Here is a 17289-nt window from a genome sequence, read left to right as displayed (position 1 = left end):
CTCTTATTCTTTTATTTTTCTTATATGTAACCATTTCATGTATTCACAACTATGTATACATTTATACTTATTATCTTGTAAACAATTGGCAAATCAAATCAAAACTTGAAGCAGGCTGAGAGATTCAGAGAAAAAGTGGTTTGCAGTTTGAAGGGCTCTCGCTTCTATTGGGGTGGGGATTTTTTCCATGCTCGTCCTGCTCGCTACTGGTTTCTGGCCATATCAATCTCAGCTTCTTTGGTGGTGTGATACCACTCATGTAGGTGGTTCGGTGCCCCTCAGGCCATGCAGGCATTGTAGAGGTCATCACTCAATCCATCCTTGAAACAGCTTACCAGAATATCCTCTGGCCAGTTCACATGACACGCGAAGTTTCAGAATTCTTCAGTATATTGTGCCACTGGCTGCCATCCCTGCTTCATGATTTTGATGTGGTTGAGTGCTTTGTGATCTGCAAGGGGGTCCTTGAATTGATGTCGCAGGGCCATCATGAAATGGTTGAAGTTCCGCAGTTCTGGTGCATTGGCATTATGTAGGGTTACCATCCATCTGGCAGTGGCTTCTTCCAGGGCTAGGGTAAAAAATTCTCATTCAGGATCCTTGGAAATTGTGCCCATACTCCTGCATGTAAGTGCATACATGTGCCACAAAGATTCCCAATTGTAGCAGATCCCTGTGAAATTTCACCCCAAGGAAGGGAGTTTTTATTTCCAGTTGCAGGGCTTGGGGTTGATTGAGAATGGGCCCCAGTGTGTACGCCACCCAGGAGAGGGTTTGCTGGCCCTCTGGCTGCTGCTGCTGCAGCATCCACTTAATCATGGGTCCCAGAGGGGAGGTGGCCCCCTGGCATCATCCATGGCTGCTGCCATTTCAGCGCCCCTTTGCAGCCATTCTGGCTCCCCTCAAATGTTGAGATTTTTCAAAGTCTTTATCACCAACTGGTTTATATGTCTCTTCAGATGACCCTCTCTCAGAGGTGCTTTGGGTAATTCCTCCTGATCAGAGAGGGCTTCTAGATCCAATTTCCACCCCGGCTTTCAGTTACCATGGGTGAGAGTGACTCCTCTGGTTCCCCGATCCCAGCAGCCTTTCTTCCTGATGCCAATTGACCAGCAGGGCTTTTTGGGGTTCTCCAGGCTTGCCTCAACCTCTCTGATGGAGTACAGGAAACAGGAATCTGGCTGGGTGGTGGTTGATGTCTCTCCCCCCCGCAGCATTTGGTTTCTCCCTGCTCACTGCTTTGTTCAGACATGGTTTGTAGGGTTCCCTCAGTAGAGCAAAAATTGCTTCTCCAGGTTGACTGTTTTGCAGATGTTGCTTTCTGTAAGGATTGCCTCTCTTTCTTACTTAAGAAAGTGAAGACTCTTGAAATGAAGGATTTCAAAAGGAAGCTTTTATTGAGCAGAAGTGATAGCAATACAAAGTAGAATCTGAGTATTCTTAGGCAAGACAAGTAGAATTAAAGCAGTAGAGACCCTTCCCTTTAACCAGATGTTGATTCAGCTTATCCACAGGTGTGAAGATGTTATTGTCCTGGTCTCTCTGAGAAAACAGATAAGCATACATTCCCATGGCCATCTTCCTCTGGCTATTAAAGTGAAACAACCCATATGGCCTTCACTCCTATCCTCCCCCCTGGCTCCGGTGCCAGGATACAAGTTATAAAAATAGGCAATACTAATTGAATCCAAGACCCACCCCCCTTCTCCCAACTGAATGGCAGTATCACTTTTAGGGATCTGACACAGGCTCTAAGTTAATGGAAAGAATAGAAGAATATGGAGAAGTGCAGGACATAAAATAAATCAGGAAAAAACTAAAGTAATAGTTAAAAATCTCACAGAGAAACAGAAAAGTGAGTAGGCAAGAAAAATAGAACTTCAGGTAGTAAAGAAAGTAAAGTACTTGGGAATATACTTAATAGCAAGATATGTAACAATTAAAGAAGATAACTATACAAGGTTAATACAACAAATTAAATTAGACCTGGACAAATGGAAAACTTGCAATTGTCAATGGTATGACAAGAATAAAATATTTTCAAAGACACTATGTAAGGAATGCCTTACTTGTAGTATGGGAAAAAGTTAAAGCAAAAGTCTATATGAAAATACCAGTTTGGCTATCAACAATGGAAGCATTTATCCATCCAAACATAATAAATCTGGAAAAAATTGTAATATATAAAGACATTTTGAATGCAGAAGAGGAACTTAAAACTAAACAAGAACTGCAAAACCCAGGTGTAGATCTAGCTTGGTGGCCACAGATGCTAATACAATCAAGATATGAGAAAAACAGTAAGATATATGGTTTTTATAAGGAACAAACAGCATTTGACCAACTACTATTAGTGACAGATGAATAGTTAATATAGAAAATATATAGCTTTTTATTAAGCCTAAAATGGAAGATGAACAGGCGAAAGAAACAATGATAGTATGAGCAAAAAACTTTGGATACACTATAGAATTAGATAAATGGCAAAAACTTTGGGATAGAAACTATAAATTGACAATGCCAACTGTGTATCAGGAAAATTTATATAAAATGTTTCATAGGTGGCATTGCCACCAGCAGGAGTGGCAGATGTTTAAAAACATGTCTGCCAAATGTTGGAAATGTAACCAGATACCGGGCACATATTATCATATGTAGTGGACATGTGCAAAGATAACAAAAATACTGGATGAAAATACATACATGGTTAGAAAAAAATGTTAAAGCAATACATAGATTATAAGCCAGAAATATTTTTGTTAGACATAGTACCAGAAAAATATAATAAAGGGAATATATACTTCATATTACATGTCTTGACAGCAGCAAGAATTGTATATGCTCAGCATTGGAAAAATGAGGAACCACCCAAAGAAGAAGATGTAATTAAAAAAATACTAGATTGTGCAAAAATGGATAGGTTGACATTGAAGATAATAGATAAAGAAGACAGAATATTTTCAAACATGGGATTAATTCTATCAATGGTTGGATAATAGAAGTAGAAATTAGAAATTGGAAAATATTATATATGGTTTATGTTTAATATACTATTATATACTATTATGTTAAGCAAATGCACCCAGACAATATGCTGTTCATAAAGTATTAATATATGTTAAGGAAAATATATAAATAAATTGTTAAAACAAACAAAATAAATAAACAAACAAACAGAGCTCTGAGGCAAGTAGGTTCCTCAAAGAATTGGTTTATTGGACATATCATATTGGCATAAGCTGGTGAAAACTGATTCTAAATATTCCTAAGGTTGTTTTCTTACAGAACATACTCCTGCTAAAAAAAGATTTATTAACAACATAGTTAGGGGGGAAATAGAAAGGACAACTTGTAGTTATGCCGTGTTCTTTGTTTTATTTAGTCTTACTACTCTTTGTACTCTGCCCACAACTGCCATTTCTTTTGTTAACAAGTAGGGAGGAGAGTAGATTTTAAAGTGTTTAGAATGAATGAGAGAATGCAACAGGAGAGATGTGTCTATACAAGTTAGTTTTCAGATTTACTGCCTGCCAAACATTGAGTTTTAGGTTTTGAACTTCATGTCAGTATTTTCACTTTTAATATGTTGTACAGACTTCTAAATTTCAATAGTATAAACATCTTATAAATAATGCTGATCACTTACCTTCGTCAACATCATCTTATACGCATATAACTTTTTTCCTTTTCCCTTTCCCAAAGCACCTTCAAATTTTTCTACAAAATCTTGAGCCTCCCTAAGTAAAAAAAAAATTGAAAAAGATTATATTGATCTATTATGATATGATGTATACCTGTCCATCAGAGATGGTTGGTTTAAACCAGGGATCCCCAACCTTTTTGATGCCGCGGCCCGGTACCGGCATCAGCTGAGGCGCCGCGACCTGGTACCCGGCATCAACTGGGCGCCGCCATCTTTTTGATGAAAAAGTGCTTCCGGTGACCTCACGGAAGCACTTTTCGTCAAAAGATGGCGGCGTCAGCACTCGGTGAGCTTTTTGGGTAGAAATGGCTTTCTACCGGAAAAGCTCACGAGCATAGCGCCGCCATCTTTTTGACGAAAAGTGCTTCGGTGAGCTTTCCAGAAAAGCTCACCGGAAGCACATTTTTACCAAAAAAGATGGCGGCTCTAACCAGCGGCCCGGTAAGAGTTGTTCCGCGGACCGGTATCGGTCCACGGACCGGCGGTTGGGGACCCCTGGTTTAAACGACTTCTAAAACTTACTCTGGCATTAATCACAATATACCGAGTTTCTCACAAAATAAGGCTGGGCCTTATTTTTTTTTTTTTGAGCCCTGAAAAAACGGCTAGGACATCTTTTCAGGGGTGAATTAATTTCTCCCCACTCCCGTGCACCAGCGCCGTCTCCAACAACAGCATCTGAGTCACTCCCTCTTTTCCCCCATCCCCGTAACAATAGAAAAAAAAAAGATTTTGAGGTACCTGGGAGTGCTGCGCACTGCGTTTTGGTTTAATCCCGAGTGGCTGGGTGGGTGTGAGAAGAGCCGAGCGAGCATCTCTGCAGCTGCTACCCTTGGTGCTCCAGCCTCGGGCTCTGCAAGTTTGCAAAAGTCCCGGTGCGCAGCCCGTTCCTGCATTCCAAGCGCCCAGGCCGAGCTGCAGCTGTCCCTCTCTTGCCAGTGCTGTCTCCAATAACAGCAGCGGCAGCAGCGGGAACCGTGGAAGTTATGGAGGCGGCTCCCCCACCTGAGAAGTGGCTAAAACACTTACATGGTTCCCGCCTGCTGACCCAGGTAAGGGAGGGGTAAGGGAGCCCTCCGTGCTCCACCATGGTGTTAGGAGCGGCTGATGGTGAGGCATAGCTGCCCGCGGGGCACTCCTAATGGCAAGTTCCCCCCTGCCTTCCCCCCCAATTTCACATGCTTTAAACTAGGCCTAAATTTGGGGGGAGGGGCTTAATTTCATTTTATGCCTAGAAAACATGCTGGGTCTTTCTATTGTGGGGTCGTATTATTGGAGAAACATGGTAGTATATTGCAAATATTAAAGGAATTGTGGTTGAATTCACAGAGCTAATTGTGCTGCTGTGTCTTGAACTATGAGCAAGGCAGCAAATAAATTTTATCAAATAAATAAATAAATGAAACTAAATGAAATGAAAACTCTGATTCATGGTCTAACCTATAGAAATTTAAAATAACAGTAGAGTAGATCTGAAATTCCTTATTTAAGATAATTCCTATCTGCATTATAAACTGATTTAATCTTTTCCATCTAGTCATAAAGCTTATTAGGATCTGCTATAATGTTGTTAGTGAATTATTGTTTGAGTTCAAGATGACCTCTCATTTATTGACAGATTGCCCTCACCAGATCTCTTCTGTTTAGTTCAATTGGCAAACTGCACCAAGCTTATTCATATTGAGAAGTTTAACAGATTCACAGATTAACAGAGTTGGAAGGGACTTTGTAGGTCATTCTACTCCAACCCCCCACCCAAGCAGAAGACCCTACACCATTTCTGACAAATGGCAGTCCAATCTCTTCTTGAAAGTCTCAAGTGATGAAGCTCCCACAACTTCTGAAGGCAAGCTGTTCCATTGGTTTATTGTTCTCACTGTCAGAAAATTTCTCTTTATTTCCAGGTTAAATCTCTCCTTGTTAAGTTCCCATCCATTATTCCTTGTCTGGCCTACAGGTGCTTTTGAAAATAGCTTGACCCTTTCCTTTCTATGGCAGCCCCTCAACTATTGGAATGCTGCTATCATGTCTCACTTGATTCTTCTCTTCACTAGACTAGCCAAGCCCAGTTCCTGTAACCGTTCTTCATATGTTTTAGTCTCCAGTCCCCTAATCATCCTGGTTGCTCTTCTCTGCACTTTTTCTAGAGTCTCAACATCTTTTTATAGTGTGGTGACCAAAACTGGATGCAGTACTCTAGGTGTGGTCTTACTAAGGCTTTATAGAATGGTACTTGATCTTGATTGCATCCCTCTGCTAATTTAGGATTGTATTAGCCTTTTTTGGCTGCTGCCTCACATTGTTGGTTCATATTTCATTGGTTATCCACTAAGACTCCAAGATCCCTCTCACATTTATTGCTATTAAGCCTGGTTCCACCCAGTCTATATGTGTACTTTTGGTTTTTCTTGCCTAAGTATAAGACTACTTTTATCTACATTGAATTTCATTTTGTTAGATTGGGCCCATTGTTCAAATCAAGATCCATCTTATCAAGATCCACAAGTTAAATGTGCTGCTGTAATGAATGGTATGCAGTTTTCTCCAAGAGTTACAGGTCACTGTAAAACCATAATTCCATAGGTTTGTGAAAAATTTCTAGTAGATCATACATTGAAAAACTGTAACATTTGTGATGTAGGTAGATATACTATAACATAGGGAAAATCCTACTTCCTTTGCAGTTTTTTTTTAATCCTTTGGTATCCAAACCCTGGATTTGCTTTCTTTTAAGCATCAACCTTCCTCTTTCTTTTTGTTATAGAAAATCTTGAAAATTTTGTATTATCTAATCAGTATGAATTAGCATATGTGAAACTACTTTGTACTGAGTCAAACCATTAATTCTTCTAGCGCTGCACTGTTTTCTCTGACCCTCTGAAGCGGGTTATTTATTATTATTTTCAGCCAGGTAAAATGACAGGAATTAAAGCTGAATTTCTTCTATGCAACTTTCTTATTTTATGAGAAAGTGCTCTAATTTATATACCTCCCCAACTCACAGTAACCCTGAGTGGTTTACACCATTTAAAAATTCACTATATAATAAAAAGCCACTAAAAATACTATCCATTCCCACTCCCCATGGCAGTAGTAACCCAATCAAATCAGTCACTTGGTTAGCTCTGTCTCCATTCGTGGTCTCCAGGCACATTGATTAAACCATGTTTTTAGGGAATTCTTACTAATAGAGAAAAAGTAATAGAGGGAGTTGAAGTTGCTGGAACCTTGGGTGAGAGTGATCACATCATATTGAAATTCAATATAATGCAAACACAAGCAATAGAAAATAAACTTTAAACCTTAAACTTTAAAAGAGCTGATTTTAACAAACTCAGAGAGAGCCTAGAAAACATTCCATGGATGAAAATCCAAAGGGGAAAACAATTCAAGAAACATGGGGAACTCTGAAAAATGCAATCATAAAAGCCCAGTCCAGTGCAATACCAGTAAAAAATAAAAATAAAATATTCAAGAAGAAACCATCATGGCTGCACAAAGATCTCTCTGACAAAGTGAAAGATTAAAAGGACAAGCACAGAAAATGGAAAGGGAGACACATAACCAGAGGTGGGATTCAGCAGGTTTGCATCTGTTCAGACAAACTGTTAACTTTTTGCGCAGTTCAACGAACTGGCTGAATCACCCTTGCCCTCCCCATTCCAGGCACTCTTCACCTCAGTGGGCATCTCCTCACCTCAGTGGGCATCTCCTGAGGCCATTTTGTCCTCTTGGCACTCCTCTAACCACCCCTTCCTGTCCCCTCCAAGCAAGCAATGTCCATGCAGGCGAAATCCCAAGGCAGCTCTGACAAGGCACTCAGAGGGAGGGGCTGGAGCTTCTAAACAGGCAGCCAAGCTAAGTGCCTGAAGGACCTCATCCATCATCAGGCACCTCAGTGCATGATGAGCGAGGCCTTGGCTGGTCTCTGTTAGATCTGGAGGAGTGGGCGCAATAACGGAGATGAGGCATCGGATAGTGACTCAACTCTTTAATAGTGACTTCAGTACAGAACAGAATGACAACTTGGGCAGCAGCAGCTCTTTTATAGAGCTGGCTGCTGTCACAACAACCAATGAAATTGAATTAACCGCTCTAAAAGCGTCCAATCAGAGACGGCCCGCTGTCAGCCAATCAGGTCAGCCAGAGGCGGCCAATCACCATTTGCTTATCCGTGGGCCAATCAGAAGTGCAGGATTACGAGCCTGCTGCTGAAGTAAAAACTAGTAGGGTTATTGATGAATGAGTTTGCTTAGTTCGTAACACCCCTCCCCCTAGGTTCCGTCTGAGGGGTGGGGTGACGTATTCACGCAAGTAGGCAGGCCATTTCACCTGTCTGTTCGATTTTCGCTGTTCCACTGGTTTCTGGCGCTGGCTCCGGTGGGCTGTTTGTAGAACCGGGTGGCGAAGACGGTTCCACTACTCTGCTCAGTGACTCAGGGCTGTCCTCTCTGCTGTCATCCGGGTTCCCTGGACTTGCTTCTATGGCCGGGCTGCTTTGCGGCGAGGCAATCACCCGGCTCGGTCCCGGTCCTTCTCCGGAAGGTGAGTATCCCATGGTTGGTTGTGCAGACTGCTGGGCTTCAATTATTGGGTCATCTGCTATTTCTATTTCGGCCCCTCGATTTCCCTCCCCCAGTTTGAGATTCAGGGGTTGAGATAGGGTTAGGTGCCAATCGGGAATGAAGTTGGTCTATATGGCGCTTCCATAATTTCCCATCGCTAGTTTGTAGACGGTAAGATCTAGGGCCCGTAAGTTGAGTTATAGTAGCGGGGACCCACAATGGGTCACCCGAGAAGTTTTCCCAAAGACTAAGTCGCCTACCTTGAACATACGACACTTGCTGCTGGAACTGCAAGGTTTTTCTGGCGTGTAGGTTGGGTGTAGGCGATCGAGGTGTGAGCGAAGTTTCCGGCCCATCAGGAGTTCGGCCGGGGTTCTGTTTGTGATGCTGTGCGGGGTGATGTGTTGGAGGAGAATCATTCTGGTTACTTTGTCGTCAATGTCTCCATGTTCCATCTTGTGCAAGGTCTTTTTTATGAATTGGACCATTCGCTCAGCCCTGCCACAGGGTGAGCCGGCGAAGTTAAGGCATGGCGGATGCCCCGGTCGGCTAGGTACTGTTCAAATGCTAGGGCAGTGAATTGGGGACCATTATCCGAGACTAAAACGGCAGGCAGTCCGTGCGTAGTGAATAGTCTATTTAATTTTTTAACGACGGCTTCTGTGGTGGTGCTCTTCATTTTGTGGACCTTGAGCCAGTTGGAATAGGCATCCACTGTTATGAGAAAAGTGTGTCCCTTGGTGGGTCCCGCAAAGTCAATGTGGATGCAGGACCAGGGACCACGAGGTGCATCCCATTCAGTAGGAGGTGCCTTCGGTGGGGCAGCGCGGATTTCCTGGCACTTGTTGCATGTGGCCACCCAGGCTTCTATCTGTTTATCGATACCTGGCCACCACACGTAACTTCTTGCCAATGCCTTCATTCGCACGATGCCTGGATGACCATCGTGCAACAGTTTTAGAACTGTATGTTGTAATTTTTCTGGGATGACGACTCTGTCTCCCCACAAGATGCAGCCCTTCTGGGAGAACAGTTCTGTCTATCAGTGTTTGAAAAGCGTGAAGGTGTCGTTGGGTTCATTGTCAGGCCAACCTCGTTCCACCCAGCTGAGGACTCGAGCGAATACAGGATCCTTTTTTGTTTCTGCGGCGATGTCTCGTGCAGTCAGGGGTGGTGCAGGGAGAGTTTCAATTTGGAGTGCAGTTAGAGTTGGAGCTGGATCGTGTATGGCTTCCGGTAGCGGAGAATGACTCAAGGTGTCAGCGTGGGGAATGGCTTTCCCCGGGCGGTGTTGCAGTTGATAATCGTATGCGGCTAGAAACTCTGACCAATGGGTCATTCTGGGTGATAAGATGTGGGGAGTTGGTTTGTCTCCCGCTAAAATGCCAAGCAATGGCTTGTGATCGGTTATTATGGTAAATGGTCTTCCATATACATATTCATGGAAACGTTTAATAGCGGATACAATAGCGAGAGCCTCTTTATCGAGTTGGCTATAGTTTCTTTCAGTCTTTGATAAAGTTCGTGAAAAAAAAGCAATAGGTGCCTCATTGCCGTTTGGTAGGACATGGCTTAAGATGGCTCCCACCCCAAACGGTGAAGCGTCGCAGGTGACAGTTAAAGGCAAAGTCTCGTTATACTGCATTAATACAGCATCTGAGGTTAAGAGATCTTTTACTTGCTGGAATGCTCGTTCTTCCTGATGTCCCCAGACCCAGGAAGCCTTCTTGTCGAGTAGTCTATGTAGGGGCTCAGCTACAGTCGCCTTCTGGGGCAAGAAGATGTTATAAAAGTTAATGAGTCCCAGGAAGGCTTGGAGGTCTGTTTTATTCCTGGGTCTTGGGGCATTTTTTATTGCAGTTACTTTTTTTTCAGTAGGATGGATTCCGTTTTTGTCAAGAAGGTACCCCAGGAATTCAACTCTCTCAGTACAAAGTTGACACTTGTCTTTTTTTACTTTCAAACCGGCGTTTTTGAATTTCTGGAGAACCGTTCTGAGTCGTTTCTCTAATACGTCTCTAGTGGGGGCAGCTATCAATACGTCATCGAAATAAGGCACGACTCCTTTTATGCCTTGTAGCAGTCTCTCCATCAGGCTTCGAACTGGAGTCTATTACATTTAAACGCACCTCTGTGCGTGACTATAGTCTGGGCCTCAGCAGTTTCTGCATCTACGGGTAGTTGCTGGTATGCCTGGGCTAGGTCCAATTTTGCAAATATTTTTCCGCCGCCCAGGGAGTGAAGAAGATGTTGGACCACAGGTACCGGGTAAGGGTGGCCCGGTAATCCCCACAAATTCTTATCGATCCATCAGGCTTTATGGGTGTTACAATCGGGGTTTCCCAATAGGCGTGATCGATCGGTTCCAACACCCCCTGGGCTATTAATTTGTCCAATTGTTCATCAATCTTTGGCTTGAGTGCGAAAGGCACTCGACGAGGCTTAAGGCGGATGGGCGCAACATCGGGCTGAGGCTAAACGATATGGGGATCCCTTGTACTTGCCTAGCTTCTCGGTGAACACGTCCTGGAACTCTTGGACAAGGGCCGCTTCCCAGTCGCTGCTTCCGGTCTGGTGAATGCCAGCTAGTTCAATTCCCAGTGGAGCGAACCACTGTAACCCCAACAAGCTGGGCGGTCTCGATCGCGATGGTAATAGGCAGAGTTGCGGTGTGGTCCTTGAAGGACACCTGGACGTGGCGGGAACCGGCAACGGGAATCCTGTTTCCCTGGTAGTCCCTTAATATGATTTTTTGGGTGCTGAGGTCCTGGCGACGGATGTCAGGGATCAGCTGTTTGAAGGTTTTCCATGAGACCATTGATAGGGACGATCCCGAGTCTACTTCCATTACGCATGGACGATTCTCAATGGCGACCTTCACTCGGATCTTTCTTGCATCCAATGGTAATGGTTTGATGCGCCTCTTCCCGCCTAGCTGACGCAGCAGGCGCTCGATTTCTGTAGTGATAGTGGTTCCATTGGTGATTCAGGCGGTCCCGATTTACAGGTGGGCTGCCCGTTGTTCTTCGGATTGGACTTGACCCTCGCTTGCTTCTGCAGACCTTTGCGATGTGGCCCCTCTTTCCACAGGAACGGCAGAGTGCGTCGAGGAATTTGCAGTCAGATTGCGAGTGATTGGCCCGGCCACCGTCGCATTGATGCGAAGATTTCTGGCTCCTCTGGTCTCGCTGGTCGCGCTCTGACCTGAGTCGGTTGACCTCCTCTTCCTCACTATCAGACGAGGATTCAGGTCTTCATGGTGAGCCGTTGTTGAGTGCCTCTCGGAAAAAGGCGTAGTATCACTGGCGAGTTGGCGGAGCAGTGCGTTGGTGCGGTGCATTTGAGCGGCCGACTTCCTGGTTGATTCTGCTGCAGTAGCGTCGGCGATGACATCTGCGAGGTCGATGTCCCCTTTAGCCATGATCTTGCTCTGGGTTGTGTGGTCATCTAATCCCAGAACTATTCGGTCTCTCATGGCTTCCTCGAGGTTTGAAAAACCACAGAGTCCACCCAGGTTCCGGAGGTCAGCGATGAAGTCTCCAACGCTTTTGTTTTTCCATTGGTCCCTCTGGTAAAACTCGTGTCTCCTGATGAGTGTTGGCACCGCGGGTGCATAATGGGCCTGAAGGATAGGAGCAAGGTTATCCCAATCCATTGTCTTAACTTCAGCTGGTTTAGCAAGTGCCTTAGCCATTTTGAAAATGGCAGGCCCGCAATGGGTCAGGAAGACCGCTCGTTTCTTGCCAGGCGCAGCGTCTTTCAGATTGTTGGTCTCCAGGAACATCTGGAACCTGTCTATATACGAGTCCTGGTCTTCGTTAGCTGGGTCAAATGGAGCGGGTGGTATGGTGCTGCTGGTCATCTTGCCGTTGTTGGCGCGCTCTTAGCCACGTGCTCTGTTTGGTACTCAGCGAGTGATCAGTCAGCTCTATCGTCTCCGCATCCCACCCTCATCGCCAGTGTTAGATCTGGAGGAGTGGGCGCAATAACGGAGACGAGGCATCGGATAGTGACTCAACTCTTTAATAGTGACTTCAGAACAGAACAGAACAACAACTTGGGCAGCAGCAGCTCTTTTATAGAGCTGGCTGCTGTCACAACAACCAATGAAATTGAATTAACCGCTCTAAAAGCGTCCAATCAGAGACGGCCCGCTGTCAGCCAATCAGGTCAGCCAGAGGCGGCCAATCACAATTCGCTTATCCGCGGGCCAATCAGAAGTGCAGGATTACGAGCCTGCTGCTGAAGTAAAAACTAGTAGGGTTATTGATGAATGAGTTTGCTTAGTTCGTAACAGTCTCCTCGGCAGACAATGAGCTTCCCAGGAGAAAGGAGGCTGGAGGCATAGTTGAGGCTCCTGCAAAGAGCGGTTCAGGCTTGGTCTCTGTAGGGCAAGATCCTTGAGCTGCTGCTGGCGCTGTGTGGCAACTGAGGCAGCCTCTTTGTGGGCGGCAGCCTTAAGGTGGGTGCCCCTCACCCTTCCCTTCCCAGCCACTCCTCATCTGGCCTGAGAAGGCAAGGCTGAGGGCGAGGGAAAGAGACCAGAAGCTCCGGACCTGCTGCACTTGCCAAAGGGCCACCTTGGGGGGACACGGTGAGGCTCAGCTGTCTTTTGAGCCCAGCTCTCCCACAACCTGACCAGGAGGCCAGATGAGGGCCAGCTAATGGAGGAGAGATATGATGGCACAACCTCGCAGCCCCTGGCCACCCAACTTCTGGCAGCCACAGCAGGTGAGGTCCAGCAGCTGTGGAGAGTCCAGGCGGGGATGAGATGGAGACCAGGGCAGGGGGCTGAGTGGAGATGGCTCAGCCTGGCTCACTTTTCCCTCTGCCACCAGCCATGGAAGGAAGGGCAGGGCAGGCAGGGATTGGGGGTTGTGGCCAGCTGGGAAAGCCAAACCACTGCCCAGCTCAGAGGTGCCAGTGATGACGTGGGGCCAGAGGCAATTGTTCCTTCACAGGGGTCTGGCCAGGAATGCCCACAGGCTAGGGCTAGGCTAGCTGGCTCACACAGCACTCCTTCTGCCTTCCTCTCTGCAAGGTAACCCCAGTGAGAAGAAGCAACCCAACACATGCCCTCCTTCCACACCCTGAAGTCGAGCACCAGAGCCTTCTGCTGACATTGCAGGCTCCTGATCCCACAGTCACTCTTTGGCTGGTGGCCATTCCCATTGTGGTTTCCAGAAGTTCCCATGGCACCATTTCAACTGCTTCCCTGTGCAGTTGTGCAAGGAGAGCATGATGTCAGGTGCACAAGCAAGGCAGCTGCCCAGGATGGCTTCCTTACGTGGCATCACACAACTCTCCTGGGGAGGTAGGAGAGGGAGAGAGAGACCGCTTACAAAACAAGCAAGAAGCCAGCCAGAACAAGATTAAAGGGTAACTTTAACATGTGGAATGGCAGACAAGAATCCTTGCTTGGGATTTGGGACTGAGTGGAAGGGAGGCAGGATTCCCAAATGCAGAGTGTTTGATGAGTATTGATAGGACCCAGGATAGTAGAGAACTCTTTATTTACAAGTGGATTCAAAAAGCAACAATCTCAGCCAGTACCGGCTTTTTATAGCCGGCGCTGTCCAATACTTCAGCCACTGATGGATCTCCGATATTCCCACTAGTGGCTGAAACCAATAAGTGGAGTCTGACATCAAACTACACTTTGCATATGACGTAGTTTATGTAGATGTAGATGTAGCGTCATGCATATTTAACATCCCTCCCTTCTTAGTTCAGTCCACCCAATCCCCGCAAACATAGTCTTTCAGGTAGGTGGTGCTTTTGTACTTGCGTCTGGCCTGAGCCATTCAATTGTTCCTGAGGCGGCAGCCTGAGCGGACAGGTCCACCGCTGCTCTGGACTCTGCCTTTGGAAATGCCTCAAATGTTTCCGGAGGCGTGGCAGTTTCTGTTGAGCAAGAGGCCTCGGATGTACTATGCTGGACTCCTCCTCCTAAAGCTAAGTCCTCCCTTTTCTGTTCAGGGTTGTTCTTGCTAATCGTGGGGAATCTAATTCTTGGGTTTTTGTTGTTGTTGTCTTTGAACAGTTTGAATTGCTCCCCTTCCAACTTGTCCGGCCACCCCCACCATACCCAGTTCAAAACTCGCGCCAAGGTCTTGTCTTTTGCAGTGAGTCTCGCGATATCCACTGCTGTCACCACATTCAGTTCAAAACATTCTACAAGGAATACAGTAGGCACGGGAGCAGGGTCTTTCACTAGATCTGGTAGGGGGCATCGGCTGAGCACATCAGCATGCAGAATGCTCTTACCCGGTATGTTCTTACCGGGTATGTGCAGCAGGCAGTAGTTCTATGCGGCCAGGAAAACTGTCCATCTTAGCATTCTCAGTGATAAAATGTTTGGTGCGGGTTTGTTCCCCAAAAGGATGCCTAGCAGCAGCTTGTGGTCAGTGATCAATTCAAAGTGTCTGCCATATAGGTATTCATGAAAACTTTTAACTCTGGCTACGGCAGCGAGGGCTTCCTTGTCTATTTGGCCATAGTTTCTTTCAGCTTTCGACAAAGTTTTAGAATAAAATGCTATGGGGGCTTCCTTTCCATTCAGAAATCTATGGCTCAGTACTGCCCCAATGCCATATTGAGATGCATCACACGTTAATCGTATTTTCAGGGTCTCGCTATATTGCATTAAGACTGTGTCTGAGGTTAAAATGTTTTTTATTTCTGCAAATGCAGTGTCTTGGGGGGTGGTCCCCATTTCCAAGGTGTATTCTTATCCAACAGTCTATGTAGCAGTTCCACTAAGGTCGCCTTCTGTGGTAAGAATATATTATAAAAGTTTAACAGTCTCAAAAATGCTTGGAGTTCCCCCTTATTCTGTGGGGTAGGGGCTTCCTTAATTGCTTGCAGTTTCTTATTTGTGGGTCGAATGCCTGACCCATCGATTTGGAAGCCTAAGAATTCTATGCTCGGTACTGCAATGTGAAATTTCTCCTTTTCTAACTTGAGTCCCGCTTCTTAGAACCTTTCTAAAACTTTCCGGACCCTGTCCATTAGTTAGGGCTTGTCTTCGGCTGAGATTATTACATCGTCAAAATAGCAGATCTTTTTTCCCAGGACCAGTATTTTGTAGCCCTGGTAGTCCTTTAATATTATTTGTTGTGGCTGGAGCTGATTCCGGCGAATCACGGGGTTGGTTTTCTGGAGTGCCAACCAGGATATTATTGATATATATGACCCTGAGTCCACTCACATTGGCCACAAGGTCCCATCAATCTTCACTATAGTGAGGAATTTGTCGCTTTCAATAGTATCTGTGTGCGCCATACAAGTGTGAGTGTAGCCACCCATTGTGTGGTGTGTTTCTTCTTCCCAGCCACCATCTTGTTTTTTAAATTTTGCGCCAAATGTCTTCCAGCTCTTGTAATGTCTGTTAGGGGGGTATGTTCTTTGGCTCGGTGTGTCTGCTGGTTGGCTGGTTCTGCAGGCGTTCACGATGTGGCCTTTCCTCTCACATCACCTGCAGATTGCTTCCTTAAAATGGCAGGTGGAATGAGGGTGAGCAGCTTCCACATGGTTTGACTCCCTTGCTGTTTTTCGGATTTACTGGTCTTCACCTGATGAACATCCTCCTTCTCACTGTCGCTGCTTTCAGAACCAGATGGACTATGCAAGGTTCTTCTCTTCGCTTGGGTGGCATGGACTTTGCCATTTCCTTTGACCCGGGCTGCTGAGGATTCGGAAGTTTCAGCCACTTTTGCTTCTTCCAGAGCTGCTTGAATGAGACATCATCTCTAGTGAACAGTCTCTTCTGCAGTGTTAAATCTCTAAGCCTAAGGACTAAACAATCCCGGATCATTTCTTCAGTGTTCAAGAAATTGCCGTTTTTTGATAATTTTCTTAGTGCAGCCACGAAATCACTTATGCTTTCTCCTTCTTTTTGGCTCTGGGTACAGAAATCATTCTGGTTTGCCAAATACGACAGGGTAGGGTCGAAATGTCCCTTCAATGCTCTTTGCAGATCATCCCAGGAGACATTATCTAATTTATCTGCAATGAGGGCTTCAGCTAGTTCAAAGAGTTCTGAATCACAGTGTGTCAAGAAGTATGCCTTCTTCTTTTTGTCAGATTCTGTTTTCATCCCATTCACCACCAAACTCAGGTTGAATTCTCCCATATACAAAGACCACTTCTCTTTGGTTGGTTCAAATGGAATGGATAGGGCTTGACGGGCCATGTCGGTTCACTGTCAGTCTGAACGTTTGAGTTCACGAGTCAGCTAGAAAATGGCCACGGTGCCCCCATGAGGTCCTTTGTCTTCCTCAGAATCCCACCTTCGTCTCCAGTGTTTGATGAGTGTTGATAAGGAAGGATGGATCCAGGGTAGTAGAGAACTCTTTATTTACAAGTGGATTCAAAAAGCAACAATCTCGGCTGTCCAATACTTCAGCCACTGACGGATCTCCGATATTCCCGCCAGTGGCTGAAACCAATAAGTGGAGTCTGACACCAGACTCCACTTTGCATCTGATGTGGTTTATGTAGATGCATATTTAACACAGAGCTTGCTTGGTTCTGTTCGCAGACCTCTCCACAGCACAAAATAATAGCAACAAAAAAGCTGCAGTCAAGGCTTCTGCGGTGTCACGTGCTTTTCCCAGGGAGGTAAGAGAGGGAGAGAAAGGACGCCTGGCTGAGGAGAAAGTTAATCTTACAAAACAAGTGAGAAGCCAGTGAGAACGAGATTAAAGGGTAATTTTAACATGTGGAATGGCAGACAAGTTTGTTCAGCAGATCAGGGCTTTCTTTATGGAGAATTATTAATGGAAGCATTGCTCACTGGGGGAAACTGCCAACATAGGCTTTTAAAAGATAGCCAAACCCATGTGGATTCTGAAACTGGGAAAGTCCTTTGAGACTTGTTGTTCCAAACTCTTTCTTGCTGGCATAAAATGTTTCAATATTGGAATCAATGTCTAATATGCTCTGGCTGCCTAGTTGGGGAGGAAGAGCAGGAGGCCAGGCAACCTCTCTCTTCCTCTCCTATCTCCCCAGGAGAGCTGT

The 17289-nt window shown here is 45.5% G+C and overlaps 1 protein-coding gene across 1 annotated transcript in view; it reads right to left on the bottom strand.

The window, feature by feature from the left end:
* Positions 1-17289, bottom strand: part of TMC2 (transmembrane channel like 2) — a 133235-nt gene that overhangs the window by 84343 nt on the left and 31603 nt on the right. The window contains exon 5 of the mRNA XM_087947321.1: positions 3647-3737. Coding sequence (XP_087803447.1) covers positions 3647-3737 — 91 coding nt within the window. The remainder of the gene's footprint in view (positions 1-3646; positions 3738-17289) is intronic.

This window comes from Notechis scutatus, chromosome Z, assembly GCF_049901735.1.
Source record: "Notechis scutatus isolate UNSWTSFEM ecotype Mainland chromosome Z, rNotScu1.2, whole genome shotgun sequence".
Classification (NCBI taxonomy): Eukaryota; Metazoa; Chordata; class Lepidosauria; order Squamata; family Elapidae; genus Notechis; species Notechis scutatus.
This window is presented reverse-complemented; position numbering and strand designations above follow the sequence as displayed.